This window comes from Microtus pennsylvanicus, chromosome 20 (genome assembly GCF_037038515.1).
Source record: "Microtus pennsylvanicus isolate mMicPen1 chromosome 20, mMicPen1.hap1, whole genome shotgun sequence".
In the NCBI taxonomy this organism is placed as follows: domain Eukaryota; kingdom Metazoa; phylum Chordata; class Mammalia; order Rodentia; family Cricetidae; genus Microtus; species Microtus pennsylvanicus.
The window spans coordinates 33,425,009-33,450,556 of NC_134598.1; the positions used below are offsets into that span (position 1 = coordinate 33,425,009).

The 25,548-nt window shown below is 41.3% G+C and overlaps 1 protein-coding gene across 21 annotated transcripts in view; it reads right to left on the reverse strand.

Moving 5' to 3' along the window:
* Window positions 1–25,548, reverse strand: part of Anks1b (ankyrin repeat and sterile alpha motif domain containing 1B) — an 867,834-nt gene that overhangs the window by 737,153 nt on the left and 105,133 nt on the right. For all 21 annotated transcript variants that reach the window (XR_012908611.1, XR_012908612.1, XR_012908614.1 and 18 more), the window contains exons 2-6: window positions 25,024–25,104; window positions 15,605–15,761; window positions 7,745–8,041; window positions 2,256–2,331; window positions 623–724 (exon numbers count right to left, since the gene is read on the reverse strand). Coding sequence is in view for 17 of the 21 variants with exons in the window: in XM_075954277.1 (XP_075810392.1) it covers window positions 623–724; window positions 2,256–2,331; window positions 7,745–8,041; window positions 15,605–15,761; window positions 25,024–25,104 (713 nt within the window). In the remaining 4 variants the exon portion in view is untranslated. The remainder of the gene's footprint in view (window positions 1–622; window positions 725–2,255; window positions 2,332–7,744; window positions 8,042–15,604; window positions 15,762–25,023; window positions 25,105–25,548) is intronic.

The window sequence follows — 25,548 nt, forward strand, 5'->3', positions numbered from 1 at the left end:
CCCATCTGATAAGGAGCTGTCTTGCTTCTTTCTCCACTATTGCCCTTGTGACCAATCTACCTGCAGGAGAAATGACTGGCGTTCTTTCTGCCAACTACACTTTCGGCTGTTGGCAGTTCAGCCTTCATGTACTATCTCTGCTACACGGCAAAGGGCAGAAATAGGACTGTGAGCAAGCAAAAAAAATCTATCAGAGCTCCAGTGTCCCTCGTGAGTAAGGCTGATGACACATAGCTACTTCATAATTGTAGAAATCAGACAAAATTATAAAAAAGTCTCTGAAAAATATCTTATGGTGTTATCCAAAGGGAAGATAATATTGGATCATTACTAGTTCCTAGGGCCTATTAACTTCAAGCTAGCAGGTTCCACATTTACTACATGATTTTTTTAAACATTCTTATATCAAGTAGTACATGAGTAACTCTTTCAGTACAGAGTAAACACAGAACGAAAACATTTAAATGAATTATTATTCATCTTAAAATATGCCAGGAAAAATATAGAAATAATGAGCTAATTAAAAATCAAACACTAACTCAAAGCCCCCATTAAAACTTATGACAGCTTCAATTTAACCGTGGCTGTAAGGCAAAGTCATCCACCATCCGATATTGCTTACCTTGCAAGAGCGTTGCAATCTGGAGAGATTTCTGGGACGGATGCTCTTTCAGAATGTCTAAGACAGTTCTACCTAAACTGTCCTTGATGTTGGCATCAATTCCTGGAGGAAAACGAGAAACTAGATGTACCCCTGGAGTGTCCTTGGATGATACCGCCAATATGTAACTGTTCTAATTTCACACGCATATAGGCCAAGCACTGAAGGTGCCTTAGAAACTAAGTTACACACATAAGACTTTAACAGGAGAGAAGGCAGGGGCCGAATGTTGCTAATGATGTGGAAAATTCTTGATAATGAATTGACTCTTAGAGTTCTCCGACACTGTTATAAAGATTGCTTTGCAGGACCACACAGTCTCTTTGGGGTTGTGGCTAGTATATTAAACAAATAGCATACTATCAAAGTAAAAAATATTTCTTACTTATAAGCTAAAATTCTAAAGCATAATGGCGAAGTGATTTGAATAATCTGAATAATTTAATTTTAAAATGTTAATAAATGATAATCATACATATTATGATGTAAGAACGCTTAGAATATTCAGTGTAAGCAAATTTGGAAAAGTCTAATTATTTCAAGTGTCTATGGACTGTATACTTCAGATACCCTGGATACTCATTTCTTTCAGATTATCCCCAGGGCCGGCCACACTCATAAGCTATTTCAGCAAACCGACTTAACCGTGTGACTGAAACATTTCTGATTTGATTTAGTTCCAAAATTATGTGTCACACTAAAAAAAAAATATTTTGATGCAGCCATTAGAGTTCCAGCACTCTAATGCAGTGTGTGAACTTTCTGAATACCTGATTTCAAATGAAGAAAGTGTGGAGTATTTTACCCCAGATGCTGGTTCACTGTAAGATTACTAAACACCAGCTTAAGTTTATGTGAGAACATAGGTAGTAAGTATTTAATTGGTGTCTCAGGTCATTTATTCTATTACTATGCTGCATGTCAAAATTAAGTAACACGAACATTTAACATAGTGAACACAGGAAAAAGGCACGATAGCCTGACCATGGCTTCCGTTCACAGAGCCAATGAAACACACTGCACTACAGACCATGGCTCACATCAGCTGTGTGGAGTAATGATTTGCACTCATATCTTTCTAGTCTCAAAAGTCTGACCTCGATTTCAACTGATCCCATTCCAGTCAGAATATATATAGATGAAAAGTAAGCCTACCTTTGTTTTTCCTTCAAAATATTCCCTCTAAAATGCTCCTTTCAAAAATAAACCTTTACAGCCAATAAACAGCTACTCAGCCAAGGAGTAGCGAGAAGGAGAATTTGCCCTAAGGAGCAGGGACCCAAATCTGTATGGCCACGAGTCACAGTGGAAAAGACCAAGAGTCCACACCACTGCCATAACTCCTCGGGGGCCAGTCCCTCCATCTTGCTGAAAGCAGAGATCTTCCTTCTCCTCTTGGTGGTTTCTTCAGCACGCTTGGATATTTATATCAACCTTATCTGAACATCAAAGCCCAGTTTTACACGGTAGGACTCCCTCTCTGCAATCTGGAGGAAGGGGTCATTTGTGAAGAAGGCCACCATCTTCCTTCAGCTAACCCTGAAACAGCCACAGTAGCTGGCAAGGACAGGCTCCCGGGAGCACAGATAACTACCTGTTTCTAACAGGACTCGCACCACGTCCACCTTCCCAAACAAAGCCGCTTCGTGGAGAGCACTCCCCTTTTCTGTCTGAGAAGAAAAAGAAAAAAAGACAGAGCTGCATATGGAATTCCCACAGACTGTACAAACAGCCACTCTTACAGATTCTGTACATTCTCAGCACTCTGGGTCAGAGAAGCAGCAGGGAAGGAGGTGTTCCAGGAACAACGTCCAGAGACCTGTGTTTGAATAGTTACGCTATGTTAAGGAAGTGACTCACCTTCTCCTTGTCTTAGCTGTGCTCAAGCATCAACTAGGAGCTGAACGCCCTTTGCAGCAGGCTCTTGTGAGTGCCCACGAGTTCACTCAGCGGACATCTATTAAACATGATTACATGTCCATCGAGCAAAGGGCGTTCTCAACGCAGAAATATCTCCTGGACCTTGTATATTCCCACCGCATTGAAGAAGACAAATCTGCAGATAAGCGTCTGTGGTAAATGAAATCTAAACAGTTTGAAGTGGCTCTCAAATCCGGGATGACCTCCATTTTCCTCTGCACACTCTCTCCTTTACCCATAAACCTCCAGCTGACCCATACTCTGCGCTCCAGGAACACTGACCTTATTCATTCTCAACGCTGTTCTCTGCTGTTCCTGCCAAGGATCTCAGATCCATTCCTGAACAGGCAGCTCCAGCTCTCAGCCCTCTAGATTTGGATAACGCTCAACTAACTGCTTGTTTTTCAATGGTCCACATGAGTTCTTGGACTCACTAGGAGAACTTGTTAAAAAACATAATCCTAGCCACGCAGGGTGACACATTCCTGTAATCCCAGCATTTGAGAAACTGAGGGAAAGGATCACTCCAAGTTCAAAGGCTCACATAGCCAGCTCAAGGCCAGTCTGGGACACATAGAATGACCTGTGACTTCATCTAAAAACTGAAAAAGAAGAAAGACCGCAGGACTGAAAAGAGGATGATGGCTGAGTGAGCTAAGAACACTGGCAACTCTTCCAGAAGACCCAGGTTCGATTCCCAATACTCTCATGGCAGCTCTCAGGCCTTGCAACTCCCATTCCAGGGCATCTGACACCCTCTTCTGTCCTCCTCAGGCACATGACACATACGTGCTCTACAGACACAAATACAAGCAAAACACCCACACACATAAAATAATAATAATGATGAAATGAAGAAAAAAAAGAAGAAAGGCAGGAGTAGATAGGTAGGAAGAAAGACACGGAGAGAGGGAGGGAGGAAGGGAGGGAGGGAGGGAGGGAGGGAGGGAGGGAGGGAGGGAGGGAGGGAGGAGATATAGTAAAGGAGAAAAGGAAGCTGGGAGGGAAGAAGCAAGACTCCTAGAACCCCATTCCCAGTTTCTGCTTCACTGACCAGAGATGAGGTCCAAGAATCTCAGTCTCTAACAGGTCCCCATGATGCCCCGAGTCCAAAGGAATATACTTTGAAAACAGTCAACTACATGACAGTCAGAATCTTAGCTTAACATTATTTCACTAAGGAAACCATTCTTTGCCCCCAGAAATCCATGGTTTTTCTGTGTACTTCATATCCATATGTATTTTCTTCCCCTAGCATTTATAATAAATAACACATCATAATTATGCTCCCCGAATCAACCATAGGCTTAGTGGAAAGGCAAACAGCATCTCTTTTTTCCAATATTCTTCCTTGAGGAAGATCAGGAAAGACTTCAAAGAGAAAGGGATTTTTAGGCTAACACAAATGTCCTCTGTTTTGATTTTTCTTTCTCTCCTAAGAATCTAACGAATGCCAATTAGTTCCTCAGTGTTTGCTGTGAGTAAGGTTAATCTGGCAACTTTGTCTTTCTGCCTTATAAGGTAGCCACAAAGTTGATGTTAAAACCTCGATTTGAAACACACTATCACTCATGATAACGTTAAGATGCAAATGTTTCTTTAATTAATAAATATGTATTTTGTAGTTAAAACAACCCAAAATAAGCATATTGGGGAAAAGGATTAGAAAACATGGAATATCAATGAGATCTGTATGTATCTTCAAGAAGTATGACTCAAGTTCTCTGAATTAAAATGTGATAATATAAAAGGAAATAAAAAAAGTGGTTCATAAATATACAGCTCTGAACTGAAGAAAAAACTGTAGAAACAGCTTCAACTCTTTAAAAAGTGTTTCTATGTGGACAGATGCATTTTCCCCAGTTCTTGAGAGTAGATAATAAGTGTCCACTTTAATCTGTGTGTTGCAGTTTGGGTATCAAATGTTTCTCCAGGGCCATGTGTTGAAGGCTTGGGCACCAGATGATGACCTTTAAGAAATGGGTGGTAATAAAGATGCATTTGAAGGATATTGTGGGACCCTGGCTTCTTTAACTTCTTTTTTATTTAAAAAAATAAAAAACAACTAATAGAAGTTTCTCGTGTGTGAGGGGTATATGCGCACCTACTGGAAACAGAGGTTGATGCTGCCGCGTGTTCCTCTTTGGCTCTTCCACCAGTCTTTTCGGCAGGGTCTCTCACTGAACCTGGAGCTCACTATTTTGGCTAAACTGGCGGGTCAGCATCCCCCGGACCCACCTGCTTCCGCCTGCCAGCTCTGAGGTTGCAGATGTGAACAGCCAGGTCTGGTTTTAAGTAGATGATACGCATCTACTCACATCCTCCTGCTGACACAACAGACACATCGAGCCGCCACCCCACCATGTTTCTGGTGCTAGTCACCACGAGGTGAGCATGGTTTGCATGTGAGTCTCATTGTGGTATGCAATCTTACCACTATCCTAAAACAAAACGAAAATAACCAAAGACGCTCCCTGTGAACCTGCTACTGCTTCAACCTTCTCCCCAAGATCTTACTTCTCTTTACTCCACTCTGTCAAGAGTCCCCTTCAAGCACAGCGGAAGTCCCTGTCTAGTTTTCTTGCTGCTGCATCCCTGATGCATGGCAGGCAAGGCCTGGTACTCTGCTCACACTCAGTGAACACATGTGAACACACGACTGCATGAAGCTACACTGTTGGTGTGCCTCTTGTAACTTTGTCACGGGGAGCTTCTCCACTAAGAATAGAGCGCTAATCTGATGGTACCAGGGTCCTTCTAAGATGATGCCACAGCAGAGAACTCACTCTGCATTTCTATGTGGAAGAAAGGTCACGCAAAGGAAGAAATTAACAAGGCAGGAGGAGATTGCTTACCAAGAACTAGTTTGGCTGAGACCCTGATCCTAGACTTGGTAACCCGTGGGGGAGTGGGGGGATGAATGCCTCTTACCTAAGCTACTCAGCCTAGGATATTTGTCAGAGCAGCTTGAACAGTGAAGAGAGGCCAGGGGAAACCAGAGAAACATAGGAAGCGAGAGATGGAGAGGATGTGGGCTAAGGTGGTACTGTGGACGGTACCGTTAAACACAGCTTAACCTCGGAGCCTGGAGGATGTGCTCTGAGGAAACGAAGGCAACGCTTGAAAGATGCCCAAAGTCTGGTGACAGCGGAAGAATGTCCCTGGCTGAAATAGGAACGGGCAAAGACTTGGCAGCCGTAGAAAGAAAGGGATATAACAGCTAAACGTTCGGTTTGGGAAATAATGAGTCCGCGATGCTCGTTAGCCATCCAGTAACACATCCAGGAGGTAATTACACACAGTAGTTTAGAGTTCAGAGTAAAGTCCAGGGAAAAAAGAAATCAAGAGAAAGGGAAAGGGAGACAGGGAGAGAAGAAGGGAAGGGGGAGAGAGAGAGGAGGGGAGGGAGAGAGAAGAAAGGAGGGAGGGAGAGAGGAAGGGAGGGAGAAAGAGAGAGAGAGGAAGGGAAGGGGAGAGAGAGAAAGGGAGGGAGAGAGAGGAAGGGGGAAGGAGGGAGGGAGAGAGAGGAAGGGAGGGAGAGAGAAGAAAGGAGGAAGGGAGAAAGGAAGGGGGAAGAGAGAGAGAGGAAGGGAGGGAGGGAGGGAGAAAGGAAGGGAGAAAGGAAGGGAAGAAGAGAGAGAGAGAGGAAGGGTAGGGGAGAGAGAAAGGGAGGGAGAGAGAGAGGAAGGGAGGGAAGGAGGGAGGGAGAGAGAGAGGAAGGGAAGGAGGAAAAGAGAGAGGAAGGGAGGGAGAAAGAAAAAGGGAAGGAGGGAAAGAGGAAGGGAGGAAGGGAGGGAGGGAGGGAGGACAAAAGAAAGGAAAGAAATTTGGTACTTAGGAGATAAATATGTCTTTGGAGCTAAGAGGCTAAATGAGGTCAACACAGAAATAAGAGCAGACAAAAAGGAAGCATGTCTGCGTGTCAGGTCTTGGGATACTGAGCTGTGGAGATCAGATGGCAGCAGGGAGCAAGGGATGAGGTGAGAGGCTACCGTTTGGCTCCTCCTGCTGTATGCCTTCCACAATATGAATTTGCGAGTCTGCATATGTTACATGGAAACCACTAAGAAGACGGGACTACTCACACATGTGTCCTCCATGCTCCTGACAGGACCTTAAGCGTTAGGCCACCTTGATTTTTAAGGGTTTTCCTCATTGCACCATCCCATGAAAACCTACAAATGTCTGTCTCTGCTGCCAGCTCCCACTCTTCTTCCATACGCTAGAGCCTCTAAGTTATTAACTAACAGTTCTCAATCGCTCCTGGCCACAGCCAGTTGATTCTGCATTACTACGCTGGGATATGGCCATTTGTGTCCATCCCAAACACATACTAGAACTTGTGTTTTCCTGTTGCAGCTAGACCTCAAGAATTATGGGATATGTAACTTAATAATACTGAGTTCGGGCTATCTTATTTTAAAAAGTAATCACAAAAATAAACAAATATAAATCAAATCGGAGACAGGGGATAACAACTAAAAGGAATTGTGAGGTCATGAGCGTTCGTTTTAAAGACAAGAAATATGCTAATTTTGTTGCGTCCTTGTGTGGATGATAGAGTTGAGAAGGAAAAACAAAGTTAAGGAGAGCAGGACTATTGCCGGCATGACCTCTCCCAGTAGACGGGGGAGCCAGACCCAAAGGTACAAGTGTAGTGCTGAATGGTGATAAAGAGGAAGTTCACTTAAAGGACCAGGAAGGAGAGACGGGTCTGTGAGATGTCTCAGCGGAGGAGTACTTGCTGCCAAACCTGACCGCCCAAGCTCAATCCCCTGAACGACGAGGTAGAAGGACAGAGCTGACTCCTCTGACTCCTTGCAAGTTCTCCTCTGACCTCCACACCTGCCATGGTGCACACACAAACACACACACACTCACACACACACACACACGCAGGTAAAGCAACATAAACATAAAACAGAATCTTAAAATTTTTTAGTAAGTTGAACCGAGAATACCCAAGAGTCTGAGAGAGGTTTAAAGAATTTACTGAGATGTATAATAGAAGTGAAAGACTCGCTGATACAGGGCAGGTTAGATGCTACCATACATAGTCAAGGGAAAAGAGCACCAACAGCGAGCTGCCTGCTCAACTCCTACCATCCATACTAGCCGGAGAGCAGCATCACCTTTGAATGCACGGAGGGCTAAAACACTCACCTGACAGCTCACATCCATTCCTGCCTCCAGCAACACCTGGACCACCGCCTTGTGACCATTGCGGGCAGCGAGGTGAAGCGGCGTGTGCTTCCGGGTGTTACAGCTCATCAGGTTTGGGTGTGCGGTTATGATCATCTTCACCACTCGCAGCCGTCCGTAGAGGGCCGCCAAGTCCAACGGGGTCTCGAGCTTGCTGTTCCTAATCGTGGGGTCCGTGAGCTCTTCCAGGAGAACAGCAACGACTTCCGAGTGTCCGTATTGAGCGGCACAGTGCAGGGCGGTTTCGTTCTCATTGTTCTGTTAAGGGCAAAGGTACAAAAGGCATGTCTTCAGAGATGTGATTAGCTATCAGAAACGATTTAAAACTTGGCATGTGTGGGAATGTAAATTTAAATGCAATATATTTGGAAAATATACCTGGTCTTATTATATTTGATAAAATAATCATCATGTTTTAGTCTTATCAATTCAATGTGAGAAATTAAACTTTTCTCTACATCACATAGTCCAACTTCCAAGAATGATGATTTAGCCATGATAGTCAGTCCCCCTGCTGGGTCCAGATAGTCAGTGTTCCCTGCACTGTACATGCCTCCATTATATTTGTTAATAAGGAAGATTAATAACAATTATAACATACTTTTAATGCCTGACTTTGCAGACAAGACTTGAGATGATAAATTCTTGATGATGAGAGATTTACAGAAATGTTACCCAACTTTCTTTTTATTTTAGATAAGTAAAAAAACATTGCTTTCATTATCAACATGGTCAGTAATAAATATAAACCATTGCTTCTCTTCTTGACAAAAAAGAATGAAGAATCCTGTCCTTAAGATAAGATCCTTTCAGAAACACAGGTAAAAACCAAGCCTAGAACCACAGTCAGGCAAGCAGCCAAGAACACCAGAGTACGGCATCTCCCCCGACAGCAATTCCTATTGAACAACCAAACAGATTTCTCTAGAAATTTAACAAGGTTTCTGTTTTTGTTTTTTAATGAAGTCAGTAACAAGGCAAATTGACCCGTCATCCAATTGGCACAGATAGATGGGGGTCTTGTCAGTCAGGAGAACTGTGAAGAAATATTAACGACAGAAGTGAAGTGATACTGAATAAGGGCTCTAGAGAGAAAGCTCAGCTGCCCTTACCATAGTTAACGCTAGGCATCAGACACAGGCGCATCTCGTGTCTCTACTCACTTGGTCCTCGTTAGAAGATGGGAGCAATCATTATCATCACCCTCACCTGCAGGGTGAGGTAACTAAGGCACCGAGCAACTGGATAGGAGGTCTTTGATTCCATAGCCATTCCATGGTGTGTGGGGGAGCATGAAGTTAGACACTATGCTTCAAGTTTCTTTGTTTCCCTACAGCCTGTGGTGGGACAGCATCACTGTCAATGTGCAGCCAAGACTCACTTGAGAGCTCACAGCTCTTCCCACAGGACCCTGAGGACAGCAATGTGAGGTTGCATGTAGCCCAGGATTTAAACAAGTAGCCCCGACCTGAAGTCTGAACTACCAACATATACCACCTTCTGTCACAACGGTGGGGATTATACACACTGGCCAAACAGCTACAAACTATCATAAGCTGTCTCATTAACTCCTAGAGAAATCTTACAAGTTTGGTACTGATATACAGGCTTCACGGAGAAGGAGACTAAAATTGAAAATGTCACGCTGCATCGAAGAAGAATCGGGATCTTTTGTATCTGTCAAAACCTAAAGCCCACACTCTCGCTGCCTCCATCTGGGGCTACAAGGCAATCTTAAAATTTTCCAGAGATTCCACCCAAAAAGCACTGAGTTGCGAGAAAATGGCTTCTTAAATAGTCGCTCCTACAGAAACAAAAAGAACAATTCAAACCCAAACAGATCTTAATCTTCCAGGAACAAAAAACACCACCCCAGACTTGTGCCGGACCAAAGAAAAATGTAAACCAGTAAATTAAGGGGCCAGAGGAAAGATTTGAAAACATAAAGAGAAGTGGAGTGGGGTGGGGTGGGGTGGGGGGGGTGGGGGAGGTGCACTGGGAGAGAGAGGCTCCTGACTCTGTGTGTCTAGTATCAAGACAGGGCAATGGGAGGAAAAAGAACATAGAGGCAAGCTACTCTTGAGAGACAGTGGACACGTAGCTGGGGTCAGACAGATGGAAGGGAATCTTCCTGCAGGTGTTTCTCCCATTGTTTCTAAGAATTAACCTTGTGTTTAGTTTGGATGGTCTAGTAGCATTTCCGTCCTCACGGAGACTGACTACCTACAGTTTTAGACTTCCTAATTTTCTAATCTCATCATTCTACCAACTTGACAAGAGCCCCTAAGCTTATTACTTTCACGCATGAAAATATGACAGAAAAATATGCTTCCTGACCAACCTAATTTCCCCTTGGTCTGAAAAAGGACTGAGGCTCATTTCTCAAACTGCAACATCTCTCTGGGAAAGAGAAAGGCCAATCATGAAGTAACGGCTCCTCAAAGGTCTACATTTCCACAGCCCTTAGCCTAGAAAAATAAGAGCAAAATCCTAAGTCCTTCTAATAATACCAATTAGTGCTATTCAAATCTCAGGAGAAATCATCTCCATCATTAAAGACCTATTTAGGAGACAATGTTCACAGATTTTTATCCATTATCAACACATGCTTGGGTTTTCTTATCAGTGGAGATTAAAATTGTGGAGTCTTTAAAAAGATAGTGATGATGTATTGATTATCAATTGCTCGTGTATCTATAGAGAATGCTCTTCAAAGGTTCTAGGTTCTCCATCTTTAACCAAATCGGTGTTCTCTGAATACTCAAGAGTGTGACAATGAGTGACGGAAGAAAACGGCCAACAAAACCCATGTACCCAAAGACCTGATTTTAAAGTGAACTACCCACCACAAGGAGAGCTCAGGCTCCAGGAAACGGCAAGGACAAAGTCCTTTTGAGATGAGGGTCCTCTAATTTTTTGCCCCAAAAGTAAATTAAGGAGGAAAATAAAGACAAGGTGAAAGGAGAGGCAGGTGAACGGGCATAGACCACAGGGCATGAGAAAAAAGATAAGACCATACTTTCTACATTATTGCCATATAGTACCAGAGTTTGTCTTACTCTTAATTAATTGTGGAGAGCTTCATTCATGAGCACTGCATCTACAGCATCCTACCACCCTTCCCTTCCCATCTTCAACTCTTCCCCACTGCCCCTCCCTACAAGTCCATCCCCCCATTTAGCACTGGCCTGTATGTGCGTGAGTCCGGGGATGTCCTTCCCCGTTTTATTCCATGGCCGTCATTTGCATCACTGCTTTTGAACAAAACAGAATGGCAAACAGGACTTACCTGGAAGCGTTAGCAATGCCCTCATCCACAACCCATTTGATCCCGGAACCATCCTCATCTGTGTAACAAGAACATTGTCTTCTCTACAAACCATGCAGTGTGGTTCACAAGCCAAACAATCACATGTATGGATTCTTTTTCAAACATTAAAATGTAAGACTGGATTATTTTTAAACATGGACTCCCTGATATTTTTAATCTGGATGTTTTATGAGCTCGGTAGGAGCCCCAAAGTTATTTTAGAGCATGAGAATACGACATAGAAAACCATGCCCTGCTAACTGCTGTTACTAAACGTACAGTGAGTGCATACAAACCAATGACGTCACAGTCCGCAATTCCGGTCAGTTATTCTCAGCAAAGGTCTGAAATATTAAACGGAGAATTCCAGAAATAACTCGTACGCCCTAAATCACATGCTGATCTGAGCATGATGGAGTATTGACCATTCCACGCTAGCTCAGTCCTGACATGCATCATCCCTGACCACACTTACTGGTCATCTCATTCATCAGACCCACCGCGCTACTGCGGAGCTCGTACGAAGTCGCCCACGGCACGGAAGCAATGATGCAAATGAGGACCATGATGCGAAATGCAGATGGACAAGCAAACTCTGGCACAGTGTGGCAACGCAGCAAAAGTATGAGAAAAGCATTAAGTGAGTGAAATCATTAAAAAAAAAGTGGGGGGGGGGGATAACTAGTGAAATACAACATAAGCATTGGTGCTTTTCCAAGTAACGACGAAAGCATTTTGAAACGGAATAGCTTACAAATGCTTTCCAAAGGAAATCTGTCTCCTCAGTTGCCCATGGTACTAGCTGGGGACATCTTCCTGGACACCTGCAAGCCCCTCTAGAGTCAAGTCTCTTGCCAACCCTAAGATTATAGGATTATACTTCCCTGCTCCCATATCCATCCTTCCTTTATCCCAACCATCCCATTCCCCAAGCTTTCCCTATCCTCCCCTTCTCACTTTCTCTCCCCATTTCCCCTTACCTCCATCCCACCCCACCCCCAAGTTCCCAGTTTTTGCCCAGCAATCTTGTCTACTTCCCATATCCAGGAGAATGACTATATGCTTTTCTTTGGGTTCAACTTCTTATTTAGCTTCTCTAGGATCACAAATTATAGGCTCAATGTCCTTTATTTATGGCTAGAAACCAATTATGAGTGAGTACATCCCATGTTCATCTTATTGGGTCTGGGTTACCTCACTCAGGATAGTGTGGCACTAGGTTTTGATCCTACTGCATGAACTGGCTTTGTGGGAGCCTAGCCTGTTTGGATGCTCACCTTCCTGGACATGGACGGAGGGGGGAGGACCTTGGACTTCCCACAGGGCAGGGAATCTGGACTGCTCTTCAGACTGGAGAGGGAGGGGGAATGGGGTGGGGGGAGGGAGAGAGGAGTGGGGGAGAGTGGGAGGTGGGGGAGGGAAATGGGAGGCAGGGAGGAGGCGGAAATTTTTTCAATAAATAAATAAAAAGAAAGAAAATCTAAAGGGACATAGGGAATTACTGGTACCAAGACTTCCACCAGGGGTATTGGACAACAATGTACCCCACATAGAGAAAGGGGGTCAACCATATAGGAAGTCAAAGGTCCTCTTCAGAAACCACAGTGAAACACTATGGTGCATAATTTCAATGTCATGACTGTGTGATTGGCTAAGGAGCTGAAAACCCTTTTTAAATATCGACTGCGTTTCTCAATAGATAGATCATGGGCAGATTCTTCTTCTCTAAGACCACGGCCCTATACAGACAGCAGGAATGAAAATCCCTACTTGACTAGGCCGCGATATGGATTAAGGTAAGGCAGATACGGTCCTCTGCCCAGCTCCTGCCACACGGCAAACGCTCCGTAAGTAATAAGATGTATGATGGAAACATTAGAGTGAAGCCCTGGAACCCGAGTTCAGGCTTGGGTCACCCAGGGCATGTGGCCTTAAACAAGTTACTTAGCTTTACTGAGCTTGGTTTTTCATCTATAAAATAGGAAAGGTAATTTCATTCCGGAAAATTACTGTAAGAATGAAGTAACACTGTGCAGGTGAACTCACTCACAACAACGACTGACTTCCCTTACTAAATGTGGGGTTTTCTTCTTTCTCGATGCTGTGTGAATACGTAAATGTTTCTAATTAGCTAGAACACTTCTGTGCCATTGGGAGGGAGCTAAAATTCAAGTTACATATAAGAATAAAATCCTCACATCTGACTCTCGGGAATAGAGGTATGGAGGGGGAAGATGGATTTCGAATTAAACGTCCCAAGGTGCAGGGAGGACAGTTCAGCTGAGTAACATCCGCACAAGCATGGGGCTCTAAGCTCCATCCTCAGGCTTGTAGTCCTGGTGCTGAGGGAGCGGACGCAGAAGGGTCCCTGGCCTCACCAGCCAGCCAGAAAATCCAGTCAGTGAGCCCCAGGTCCCAAACAAGGTAGGCGGTACCTGAGAAATAACACCTGCCTCCGCTTCTCTATGCACATTTACACAAATACCTGTGCACTAGGGCAGGTGGGCACACACACACACACACACACACACACACACACACACACAAGACACACTGGGCTATACATTTATACCTGCATGTGCCTGCACAGACACCAACCACAAAACAGTCTCAAGAAATGTTCAACTTGCTACCAACAAAACTACAGCACACAGTAATAGAAATGCAAAAAAAAAAATTGAATTCCAATCTCCTTAAAAGGAAAATTTTTCATAATTGGATCAATGTTCAATATAACCAAAAACAAGTGTTTCTCTCAAATCCTACCAATATAGTTATATCATCTAAAAATTTCAACTTTTAATTATAGGTGGATACTGGATGCTTCTTATTTTTGGTCCTTTAAAGAACAGTTGTTTAGCCGGGCGGTGGTGGCGCACGCCTTTAATCCCAGCACTCGGGAGGCAGAGGCAGGCGGATCTCTGTGAGTTCGAGACCAGCCTGGTCTACAAGAGCGAGTTCCAGGACAGGCTCCAAAACCACAGAGAAACCCTGTCTCGAAAAACCAAAAAAAAAAAAAAAAAGAGAAAAAAAAAAAAAAAGAGAGAAAAAAGAACAGTTGTTTATACGAACTAACATCCTTTTCTTTAACCTCGGATTGTTTTTCCACTTGGTTCTTTCAGGCTGGCCTTGTGCCATGCTGACAGTTTTAAGGAAAACCCACCAGATGGCTCATTCTGCAAAGGAGCTAAATTCTAACTTCTCAGGAACAGAAAAGAATTCTCACGGACTTCCTTTTAGCCTAGGACGATGATAAAGATATTCATATCTGACATTTTTAAAAATATGAACACATTCTAATTTCGAAATCCTGCATTTGGGTAACATAACAAACCCCAAATATTAATTGGCATAGAAATTAATAAGGTACAAATAAAATACTTTTTGCTGATTAATCCTTCCAACATTATATCTGATTAGAAAAAAAAAATTTCTTTACCTTTGTTATTTAAAGCTAGTGTTATTTTGCATTCTTACTTACTCTTAATTTCAGCTGAAGGTCTGCGAAGTCTACAGCTATTTAAATAATATGGTAATTGTCCTTTAATTAGAAACGTTGGCACTACAGTAATCTGTTTACATCGGTACTGGACAACCGCCAACCTGCCGCTTAATACCATCGCTGTAGCTCAGTTGTCGGACTGCATGCTGATTTCAGATATAGTTTTACAAAATGGGAACAGTAGGGGGCACGCGGAGCTCGAGATGTCTATTATACTGTATTAGGAGGCCTGTTTACTCTTTCAGATCTACACTCTTATCTGTTTCAATGCTCTCAAGGTTGAATTCCTCTTTAAGTATGTTCATTGTTTATAATACAGACATTATGTTCTGCAAAAACTCTGCCTTTCTCTGCCTTGATTATAATGCTCTGTGGTGTTCAGCTTACTCTAGACAACTCTATCTCTCTCTCTCTCTCTCTCTCTCTCTCTCTCTCTCTCTCTTTCTCCTGTGTGTATATATGTACATGTGTGTATTGTGTGTGTGGCGGGGGGGTGGGTAGAGGAAATTTTTAACTATGAGTCTAGAAACGGTGTACATTGCATTTTACATACTGATTCCCAAAAACTACTTAACTGTGAAAATACTATGTAAATGGAAAGCATTATGCAAATGATCATTGTAAACACTGTGTTTACATGTGAGAATTTATTAAAGAACACTAATTCTCGTTACAAACACAAATACTGTTCTATCTTTAAATATTCAGGAGATAAAAATGGATGATTGTGTAAGGCATGCAAAAATTGTGCAGTGATTTCCTTTATGTGTGATCTTTTCTAACCAAGTATCTTCCCAAATGTGTTAGAACCTATGCATCATAGCCAAACCTGTAGTTTCTGTTCATCACATCCAAACCCAAAGAATTGTTCCAATTTCTCCTTAAGGGAGTTCAGAAGTAGAATGACTTGGAACAGGTAAAGAACAATGTATTCATTATTTCAACATGGCTTTGCCCTTGCAGAATGAGAGAGAAAGTGACAAGGTGAGCAAGCGTTCGGCGAGGGCACCTGTTCATTGACTCTGGAATGGGAAGGTCCGTGATGGATGAGGATCTTCACGATCTCCACGTCTCCTCTCCAGGCAGCCAGGTGGATGGGGAAGTAGCCTTTGTTGTCTGCTACGTTTGTCGATGCCTCGTACTGAAGGAGCTTGAGAACTATGTCCCTGAGGGAAAGAGAAAACAAAAGGAGAGAAGAAAACAACAGAAAAGAAAAGAGGCTGAACAACGCAGATTTTCTTAGATAACCAGGTGCGCTTACTAGAGACTAGCTGGCTCTTATAGCAGTCATTCAAGGCACTACCATTTAAGATGGGGATTAAGAGTCCACATAGTGGATATACTATTTTACTTATGTAGAAAGTACTCAAAAGCCCTCCCAAATCACACACACACATGCACACACAAGCACATACATGCACGCACATATCATACACACACACACATGCACGCACATATCATACACACACACACAAGCACACACATGCATGGACATATCATACACACACACACAAGCACACACATGCATGGACATATCATACACACACACATATACATGGGTATCCATATATCTAGAACATTGACTAAGCAGTTAAATTACGTAATAGAATCCATTTGGACAACATATATCTTATTTCATAAATAGATGAGTTAAGTCAATGAAACATCACATCATCACCTCCTCCCATTCTGTGAATGATTTAGAACCTAAATCTAAGGACCGGCCTGAACCAACGCTGAATTTATAAGCAAATCCGCTGTTTCCCAAAACTACCACATACCAAGATGAATTTGGGGGACTTAAATGTCACCCCTAGAGAAAACAGGAGTGAAGGAGTTAAAATGTATGTAAGAGAACTTTAGGTCCACGGGTAGGGGAGCCAACAACCTAAGTACAGTATTAGACACGATTCAAAAGCAAGCTCTGCTAGCTGTTCACACAGAGCACACAGTGCGGTTGAATGTCTGATCCATCCTGCTTTCCTTTTTCTCCTTCAAATCCAGGAAGTGACCCCAAGAATGGAATTCAGGTAAGAGAGAAGTTCCATTAGTGGTGTTGTCTTGGGACAGCTCACATGCTACCCATAAGGCTTCTTTATTTCAAACCCACCAGACTCCCAGAGTAAAAACCTTCATTGACATAACCTCAGAAAGAACTGATTAATAATACCTAGTATATATTATACTGAACTTTGCATAACACGATCCAAAAATGTAACTCTAAACCAAAGTTGCATTTTCATTTGGCTGCTTTTGGACACAAATTCTAATCATTCACTAAGTGAAACCCCAGACAGACTTATGAGTAAAGGCAGGCAAAAATAGTTATGTATGTACCATTATAAACTGAAGTTTATCTTTAGGTTAAAAAAAATCACCAATAGAAAGAATGAACATAACAGAAAGACCTGAATTTAAATTTTTCATGAGGTTAAACTAAGAGTCATAAATGAGAAAAATGAGCGACTGTTTAGGAAGAAATGAGGTCAGAATCCCATTAGTTCACAAGAAATGGATGTAACACAACATAACAATAAATGGTAAATCACACTGCCCAAAATGCAGCCTAGACAGCAGCTGCAGGACATGCGAAATTGCCATGACGAAAGAGAGAATGCGTCATAGAAATACATATGCGTTCCAAAGAATCTTAATCTTCTAATGGTGAGATTTCTGAGAAACAAAGACACAAATTCTATCTCTTTTAAGAGCTGATTGTATTTTCACATGTGTGGATATGCGTGTCCGAATGTGCACAGTATAGATGGGGTGACTGTGGAGACCGGAATATATCAGATCCCCATGAGGTGGAGTTACAGGCAATTATCTGCCGCCCAGCGTGGGTGCTGGGAACAAGCCCTCTGGAAGTGTTCTTAACTGCTGAGCCCTCCTTCCAGGCCCATAAATTATTTCCTGACATGTCCTTTAGAATTTATTATTTAACAGGATCTGAATTTAGAAGGCTGGGATTTGTGACGCGGCTATGCAAATTACCCGACTCTTAATTTTGGCGGCGTTCTCTCTTCCTTTCTGGAAAAGACTCTGGAGCAACAAAGCAGTCCTGACAGCTGCAGCCTGGTAAGGCTACAAAATGGGATGACTTGGAACCCACTGTGTAAGCATGAGGATTGTATCGAATAAGAACCTAGACAAGGAGAAGTGGAATCAGACTCTGAGACTTTGACTTGGTTCCCATGATTCTCCTATCGCTACCACGTAAGAGCTGTTCTGGAGTCTTCGATTCTGAGATAAGTAGATGACCGGTGAGAAAAGAGGATTCAATCAATAGTTCTGAGTAAGAAAAACCCACTAAGAATCTAACTTGAAGTCCCAAATCTCTACCAGTTAAAAACTTAGTTACTTGAAGCAAACCAAGTCTTTGCTTACCTCTTTGACTGCTATTATGGAATTTAGATATTACATTCTGCTATCAGTTCCAAAGGGCTGCGATACAAACCAAACGAGAAGGCTATGGCTGTGGATGCTACACCATCCAAACTATTCTCAGGACAGGCTGTTGTCCTGTTGAACAATTCCAGTGATTCTTTTAAAAACGGGTTGGGGGGGTGGAGGTAAAAAAAAAACCAAAGGAGGTGGTCAAATTAAATACCTAGTTCTAAGAAGAAAGTGTCCTCGAATAAAATCAATTTCTCCAAATTCATGGTAAAGACAATTATGAGAAAGCTTTTAATTTCATTTCTTATTATCTATGCAAATAAAAACAATCTTAAAACTCTTTGTAAAAAAATGTTTCTTAGTTTTGATATAGATCGGTTTTATGCCCAAGAATTTATAAATCAAATTTACTTACTATTATAAAATATTAAGACAGTGGAGACCCAATCTAACTATGCTGTCTAGAAATGGGCCCTAGGAGACATGAATAGAAATGGGTAAGGTAACTGTGGTAGAGCCTCCTATGGATATCACTGGCTCTCTAAGAAAAACAGGAAGAAACAAACACGCACATCCACTAGCCTTGTGGTAACGTGCATCACCTTGGGACTCTGCCATCTAGAACAGCATCACCAGATGCGGGCCTTTAATGCCACACAAAATTAAATTTCAGGCACTTTCTATAGCTCCTAAATTAAGGTGTAGTAGAATGCATACTCCGTATTTTTATTTTTATTTAGTTGAACCATTCTCATTTAGAAATATCAGCAAACGAAGATGCTGACAGTGCTTCACCACCTGGAATAAAATCCTGTTATATAATTGACATCTGCAGAATCACTGGCAGCAAAATGATGCCTGCGTTGTCCCTCTCTTTCTAAGGTTACCCAGCCTTGGATAGCTCATCACAGCAATGTAACACAGGCTGAAACACCTTTCAAGGGGGAGAAAACAAGAGGAAACATCGATGGGAACAAAGCTTCTCTTGTCTTTAACTCCCACCCAAAATTCAGAATTTGTTTTTTAACTCCAGTTTTGATAGGCCATGAGCACTCATTGTTTGCCGCGAAAATTTATGATACACTGAAAAGTGTTTCTTTCTAAACAGTGATTTATTCTAAACATCTGTAGTGTATACATAACATTGTGATTATTTAATACCTAAATCAGAAAGGGATAATCTATATGCTTATAAGTTACAAGGTCATAACCAAATATTATCTTTTTAAGTTTATTACATTCGTTTATTTGATTGGGGGATACCCATGTGTAGAGATCAGAGGGCACCTTGCCAAAGTAGGATGTCTCCTTCCATCGTGTTGGCACTGGGGATAGAACCCGGGTCATCGAGCTTGACAGCAAAAAGCCTTTGCCAACTGAGCCGTCTTGCTTGATGTCTTAGTTGTCTCGGTTGCTGTCTCGATTTTTAAATGTGTTCATTCAAGTTCTTATTTTTCTACAGTATCAGGGGATTGGATCCAGGACCCTGGATGTGTAAGCAAATGCTTTAGCTAACATGCCTGACATTTTTTACCTTATTCTGAGAAAAGGTCCTGCCCAGCTAAAGGATGCTCTTCAATCTGGGATACCCTTGTGTCAACCCCCCGAGGGCCTGGTAGTAAATATGTACCACTCGATAAACGTGCACACCTTTAAATTTAAATTTCCCTTTAAACCTTTATTCAAGTTGAGTTTTATGACCTTATCCAGACACGTTAGCTAGTGAACCAGCTGAGTTTAGGTTCTATTTGAAAACACACTTATTAGACTTCTAATCAAGTAAGTACCTGGCGGTTTTACTGAACTGTAAACACACTGAGGAATTAATAAACTGTTATTAACCCTTTTCATGCTGTATCTAGATGTATCAAACCTAATTATAATTAAATAGCCTTTTCATACAGGCTTATAAAGAGCGAATTAAAATTTGAGTACTTTTTATATTATTTAAATTTGAAAAAATCACAGAAATACTAGCTCAATGTTATGACTTTTTATTTTCAATTAGAGTGTATCTAATCGTGTGTTCAGAGGTGCCAACAGACTGTGCTGAGCTTGCTTCATTCTTAGGATAAGATATTAAGTTCACTGATGATGTCTATAGACTAGCAAGTAGCAAAGCAATCCCTGCATTTTACAAATAAAGTAACAATGTTTCTTACAGTCACCATTCAATAGTGGGCTGTAAGATACAGTCAGCATCTGATAACTGACTGTGATCCAGGGTTAAAGGTGTGACTTGTGACAAAGTACACACTTAGCATGTACAACATGCTTGCGATGCTAGCCCCAACACACACACACACACACACACACACACACACACACACACACACACACACAAGACGTTCAGAAATCCTAATATAAATGTGGTGGATGGGGTCACAGAGAAAGTAATTTTATTGCCAGAGGCAAAATAAAATATTAAATCAAAAAGTAATCCAATTTAGATAATTTCATTCTTTTGTGGCTTTAAGGTAATATATGTAAATTCAGATAAAAATACAAAATTTTAAAGTACTGGCTTTTTCTACTTTCATTTGTATTTATGTTCTGATAAATATAAAAACATTTCTGATTAGTATTAAATAGCTTTGAAAAACTTCAGAATAAATTCTAAGCAAAATTAAAGTAGTTGGTAGGACCAACTTTAATTTTTTTCCTTTTTTCTTAACAAGATCCCATGTAACTACATTACAGCCAACAATGCTTTTTTGTCCTGCTGCTTGTCAGTAAGTCTCAGAATAGCAGCTTCCTCTAGCTACAAAATTAACCAAAGAATCGCTCAAAGTCCATAAGGCTAGATCTGAGACTTCCCCGAGGCTATCCACTTCTCTTCACAGCTAAGTCTCAGGTCTGTGGCGTGCCCAGAAGACTTGGGGACACACACTCCACTCTCACTGAAGTTTCTTTATAGACTGAATTCACACTTACAATTTCTAGATTGTGGGAATAAAGACAATAAAATCGAAGGTGCTTCTAGTTATACCAACATCTTCAGATAACCGATTATAGAATTTTAGAATATTCCTTTCATTTAAAAAAAACTAAAAAGGAAGTAAAAGCAAAACTATAAATAACTTACTCTTTCAATTCTAGCCACAATTTAACACAGAATTTAGATTACAGATTCTAGAGTCTATAAAGTATTAAATCCTAAAAGAAATAGAAGAATAGAAACTATTTTAACTCTACACATACCATATCATATATTATAATTATTATATACAATATATTATATATTTCCAAGGAATAAAGAAATTCATGGACACTTTTATTTAGTATCCAAGCAATATCACAACACAGCCAACATAGTTTGAGAAATGACTGAAGACAAATAAGAAGCCATTTCCTAATTAAAGAAAGGAAATAAAAGTCCTTGAGTTTAATTTTGAAAAACATTATTGAGAAAGATAAAATTATTTTTTGAAAAATAGCTAGGCATGCAATCCCGGCCCTTGGAAGATGGAGACAGGAGAATAATAAGTCTCTCAGAATCAGCTTGTAAGAATCGCCCCTCCCCAAAGAAAAAGACAAGAAAGCAACAACAGAAAAGAAAGAATAGAAGGGGGGGAGAGGGAAGCGCCTATTAAGGGAGCTGTACCTGTCAGTAGAGAGCTTGCCTAGCGTGTATGAGGTCTTGATTCTCACCCCAGGTATTAATTAACTATTTAGTTACAAAAATAAGACAACAGTACAGAAGGGGGAAGGAAAATCAAACAGGAGAGAGGCATGGGTGCGAGAAAGCACAGGGCAGGAGAGGATGGAAAGAGAAGATGTGGGGAGTTGGGGGGTGAGGGGAGACTGGGAATATTACTCTGTTCTCTTCTTCTCAGAAGAGAATGAAGGGATTCGTGTTCGCAGTGTGAACTGTTGACAAGCATTCCAGTAGATTTTGTTCTCTTGACCATGATTTTTCTGTCATTTGAAAATAATAACTTTCCATTTTGTCATTTTGCCAATGATCCAGGAAACCACCAAGAGAGCACAGTTTCTGTTGGCTCCAGCGTGGCTGATTGGAGAGGAATTGCTCTGTAAGAAGCAACACATCACAGGGGAGGAGGAAATGCTTGTCCCTTTGTGGATTAACAAGGACCCCCAGGGAAATGCTCCAACGAGGAAGAAGTGGATTCAATTTGCAGGGTGAAGGCTTAGGGCTGGTCACATGTTGGGAATGGGGGAAATCTGTACAGAAAGGAAAAGAATAAAATACAGGACCCTGCAACATTCTCCCCGGCTTTGTGAGTCATGAACTTTAGCCTAGAGATTACATGTACAGAAACCATCTAGGAACCACAACAGCAACAAGAACGGAAAATGCTTTGATATTATCTGCTCAGGTTTACTAGAGAAAAATACTACATAACAAAGTGTTAATGGCCTATACTAAGTAACACTAGCCAACAAAAGAAGTGTCGTTCTTTTATACCTTCGATGATAATTTTATCTCCTTAAAATATATATATATATTTTTTTACTTAAGACAACATTATTTAGAATACCCACAGGATATACTAATTGATAACCCTGAGAGATATCTTAGAAATACATAATGTGTCATAGACAAGCCAGGAAGAAGTTAAACACTGGGGGACGTAGCATGGAGAACTGACAAGGGCATACACATGTAAACGGAATGCTGAGGGTCTCAGTACACACCCGCCTTACCATCAATGTGGCCACCGCATCGTTTATCCTGAATGGCCCGCTTTGTCCATCTATCCAGTAAGAGGGATTCGGTGGGATAAGTGGTGTCTAACTGTAACCGTTTATAGGGACATTAAACATACCAGACTCAAGAAATGGCCCTTATAATCCAACTTTCAGAACTACTGCATCATAATACATAACCAAGAAACAAGCAATGCATAATGTATATATCAAAAATGGAAACAATGGAGACTATGTAGCCAAAGTGTTTGATACACACTGAACTGAGGCCTAAAAATGTTACAGTTAACACAGCTTAAAGGCAAGCAGCTAGCAAGTTAAATATTTCTGTGCTTTTCCCAAAGCACATTCTATGAGATGATATTGAGAAAATTGTTACTAGAAAGTATTTGAGAGATAAATGAGCTCATCAGATAAAAATAAAAAACAAATAAGTAAAGAATTTCTGCATTGAACAGGAGGCTTGGAAATACCGAGCTGGACCCTATTTTCTTTATGCCAATCTTAGTGATTACTGTTCAATTCCTTTACATTATCTTCTTCACTTTATATACAGATAACAGGAACAAACAGTTATATTTTCCAGGCCATCATGTGCAAAACAGCAACGTTCACTAAATAAATCTGCTGAAAATTGAGAAAGTGTCCGAGTCCTAACCTGCTTTCATGCAGTCTGTAAGTGTTTATAGTGAGTGACCCTGTAAGAAAGCAAGAAATGAATGTAACTCAGAGTCAGGCCCCAGACACTGGATACATCAGGCCCCATAGACTTTCCCTTCATCAGAAACCTAAACTCTGAATTAAGTGAAAAAGAAACATTATTATTTGTGACTTCACCTGATTTACATTTGCCTTGGAATCATGCAGATACAATAAGGATAAATAATAATTTCACCTTTTTAAGGAGAAGTGTGGTGTGAGCAGAGCATGGTGACTCAGATCTGAAATCTGCTTTTCCCAGGTACAGGAGGAGGGTCACGAGACTGAAGCAAGGTGGGACCGAATAGGCAAGAGCCTATCTTCCAAAGGAGAATAAGGACAGACAGACAGACAGACAGACAGACAGACAGACAGACAGACATGCAAACGTATTTTCCATTCTATAGAAAAACAATTTAGTAATAAAAAAAATCCTGTGAAAACAAAACATTCTAAGATAGATGGGATATGATTACACAATATAAAAAATTAACACATAAAAATAGATGTAATGTTGCAATCTAGTACTAAGAATCCAAATAAGAAAACATTACACTTATAATATTTTATGCAATTCAAATGATTGTTTAAATGTCCTGATAACATTAGATTTACATAGTAAGTTTTAATTAGCAAAACTGTTGTAGTAATAAATAATGACAAACTGTAAATCTTTTGAAGTTGGAGCTTTTCTGGTCACCAGGCAAATCAAGTATAAGTAAGGCCTGCGTGATTCAAATTTAAATAAATATTTGGTGGGAGGGGAATATACATATGCCTTTTTGTTTTATTGTATTGTGTTTTTTTTGCTATAGGCTCTAAGGTAGCTCAGCCTGCCCTTGAACTCATGAAGTAGCCAAGGACGATCTTGAACTCCCGATTTTCCAGCTTGGGCTTCCCAAGTGCTGGGATACAGGCAAGATTTGACTAGCACACTCCACCCAAAACACTAAAGTGAAATGAGAAGAGCCAAACCTGGGGAAACTAACTTGCACCATTCCTGCAGAAGAAAGACAAAAAAGGAAAGGGAGACACAGAAAAGGCAACTTTCTTCTTCTGGTAGCAAAAGACAGAACATCTGTGTCCCCGAGATAAGACAGCACATCTTATCACTAAACCATTAGGTTACCTCGATAAAATACCAGATATAAAGTACTGGTTGTAGCTGTATGTTCTCTCGTGCACCATAGCATAAACTAGCACAGCAATTAAAACATTAATTCTGTAGGATCAAACAGTTCAGAGCTGAGACACGTGATTGTGGATGATAGAGAAAATATCACGTAAGTGCCCATGGCTTATAAGGGCAGGACTCTAGCAAGAATCTACTTCAGTGTTGAGTGGATATAGGCAAATGTCAAGAGAAGATAATCAGTGGTTTTTATCCCATTCTTTCCCTAAAACCACACAGGATTGACATGTCCTGTCTCTGCTTCCTACCACCCCTGTGTGATATGTTTTACTACCTCTCAGACTGCTTCTTTGAATTAACATTCTAAATACATTCATACTCAATGATATTCCTCCCAAGCTTAATTCGTCAGTGTTATCCTCCCTAAATTGCCTAAGACCAGAAGAGAGGCATGAACAGACAGAACTAATGTTATCAGATTACACGTAACTAAATACATGCAACTTCCAGTCCAGACAAGCGGCACTTACTTATGTCCATTTAAGGCTGCGTGGTGTAAAGCGGTGTAACCCGAACTGTCCGTGCAGTTCACATTGGGACCTCGCCAGATGCTGCAAACAAAACACAGGCACAGGGTTAACCGCTGTGCAGAGTCACGCTTGCAAGAGCCGCACAGTCCCACAGCAGGCGGTATAGAGCACAGGAAATCCGCAGTTCTGAAGGAAATGAATGCCATCTTTCATGCATACCCCAGAGGGCAACTGCATTTATTTGACATTCATAGAGAAATTCAACAGCCAATGTAACCATCTTCGAAAATTATTGGTGAGTGTATGTTCACTGCCACGCATTAAGTTTGGGTCCAATATTTCCCCCTTACTCCCTCTTATCACTTAAGTGTTAACATTCAGATATTATACACTAAAGAATAAAGATCGTGACACTTGTCTCCACTCTTCTATGGCACTCATCCGGCGTGGCAGAGATTTGTGCGCACTATTACACATTTTTACATCCTGGAAGGAACATAAACTCTTCTTGATGTCCCATTGCTA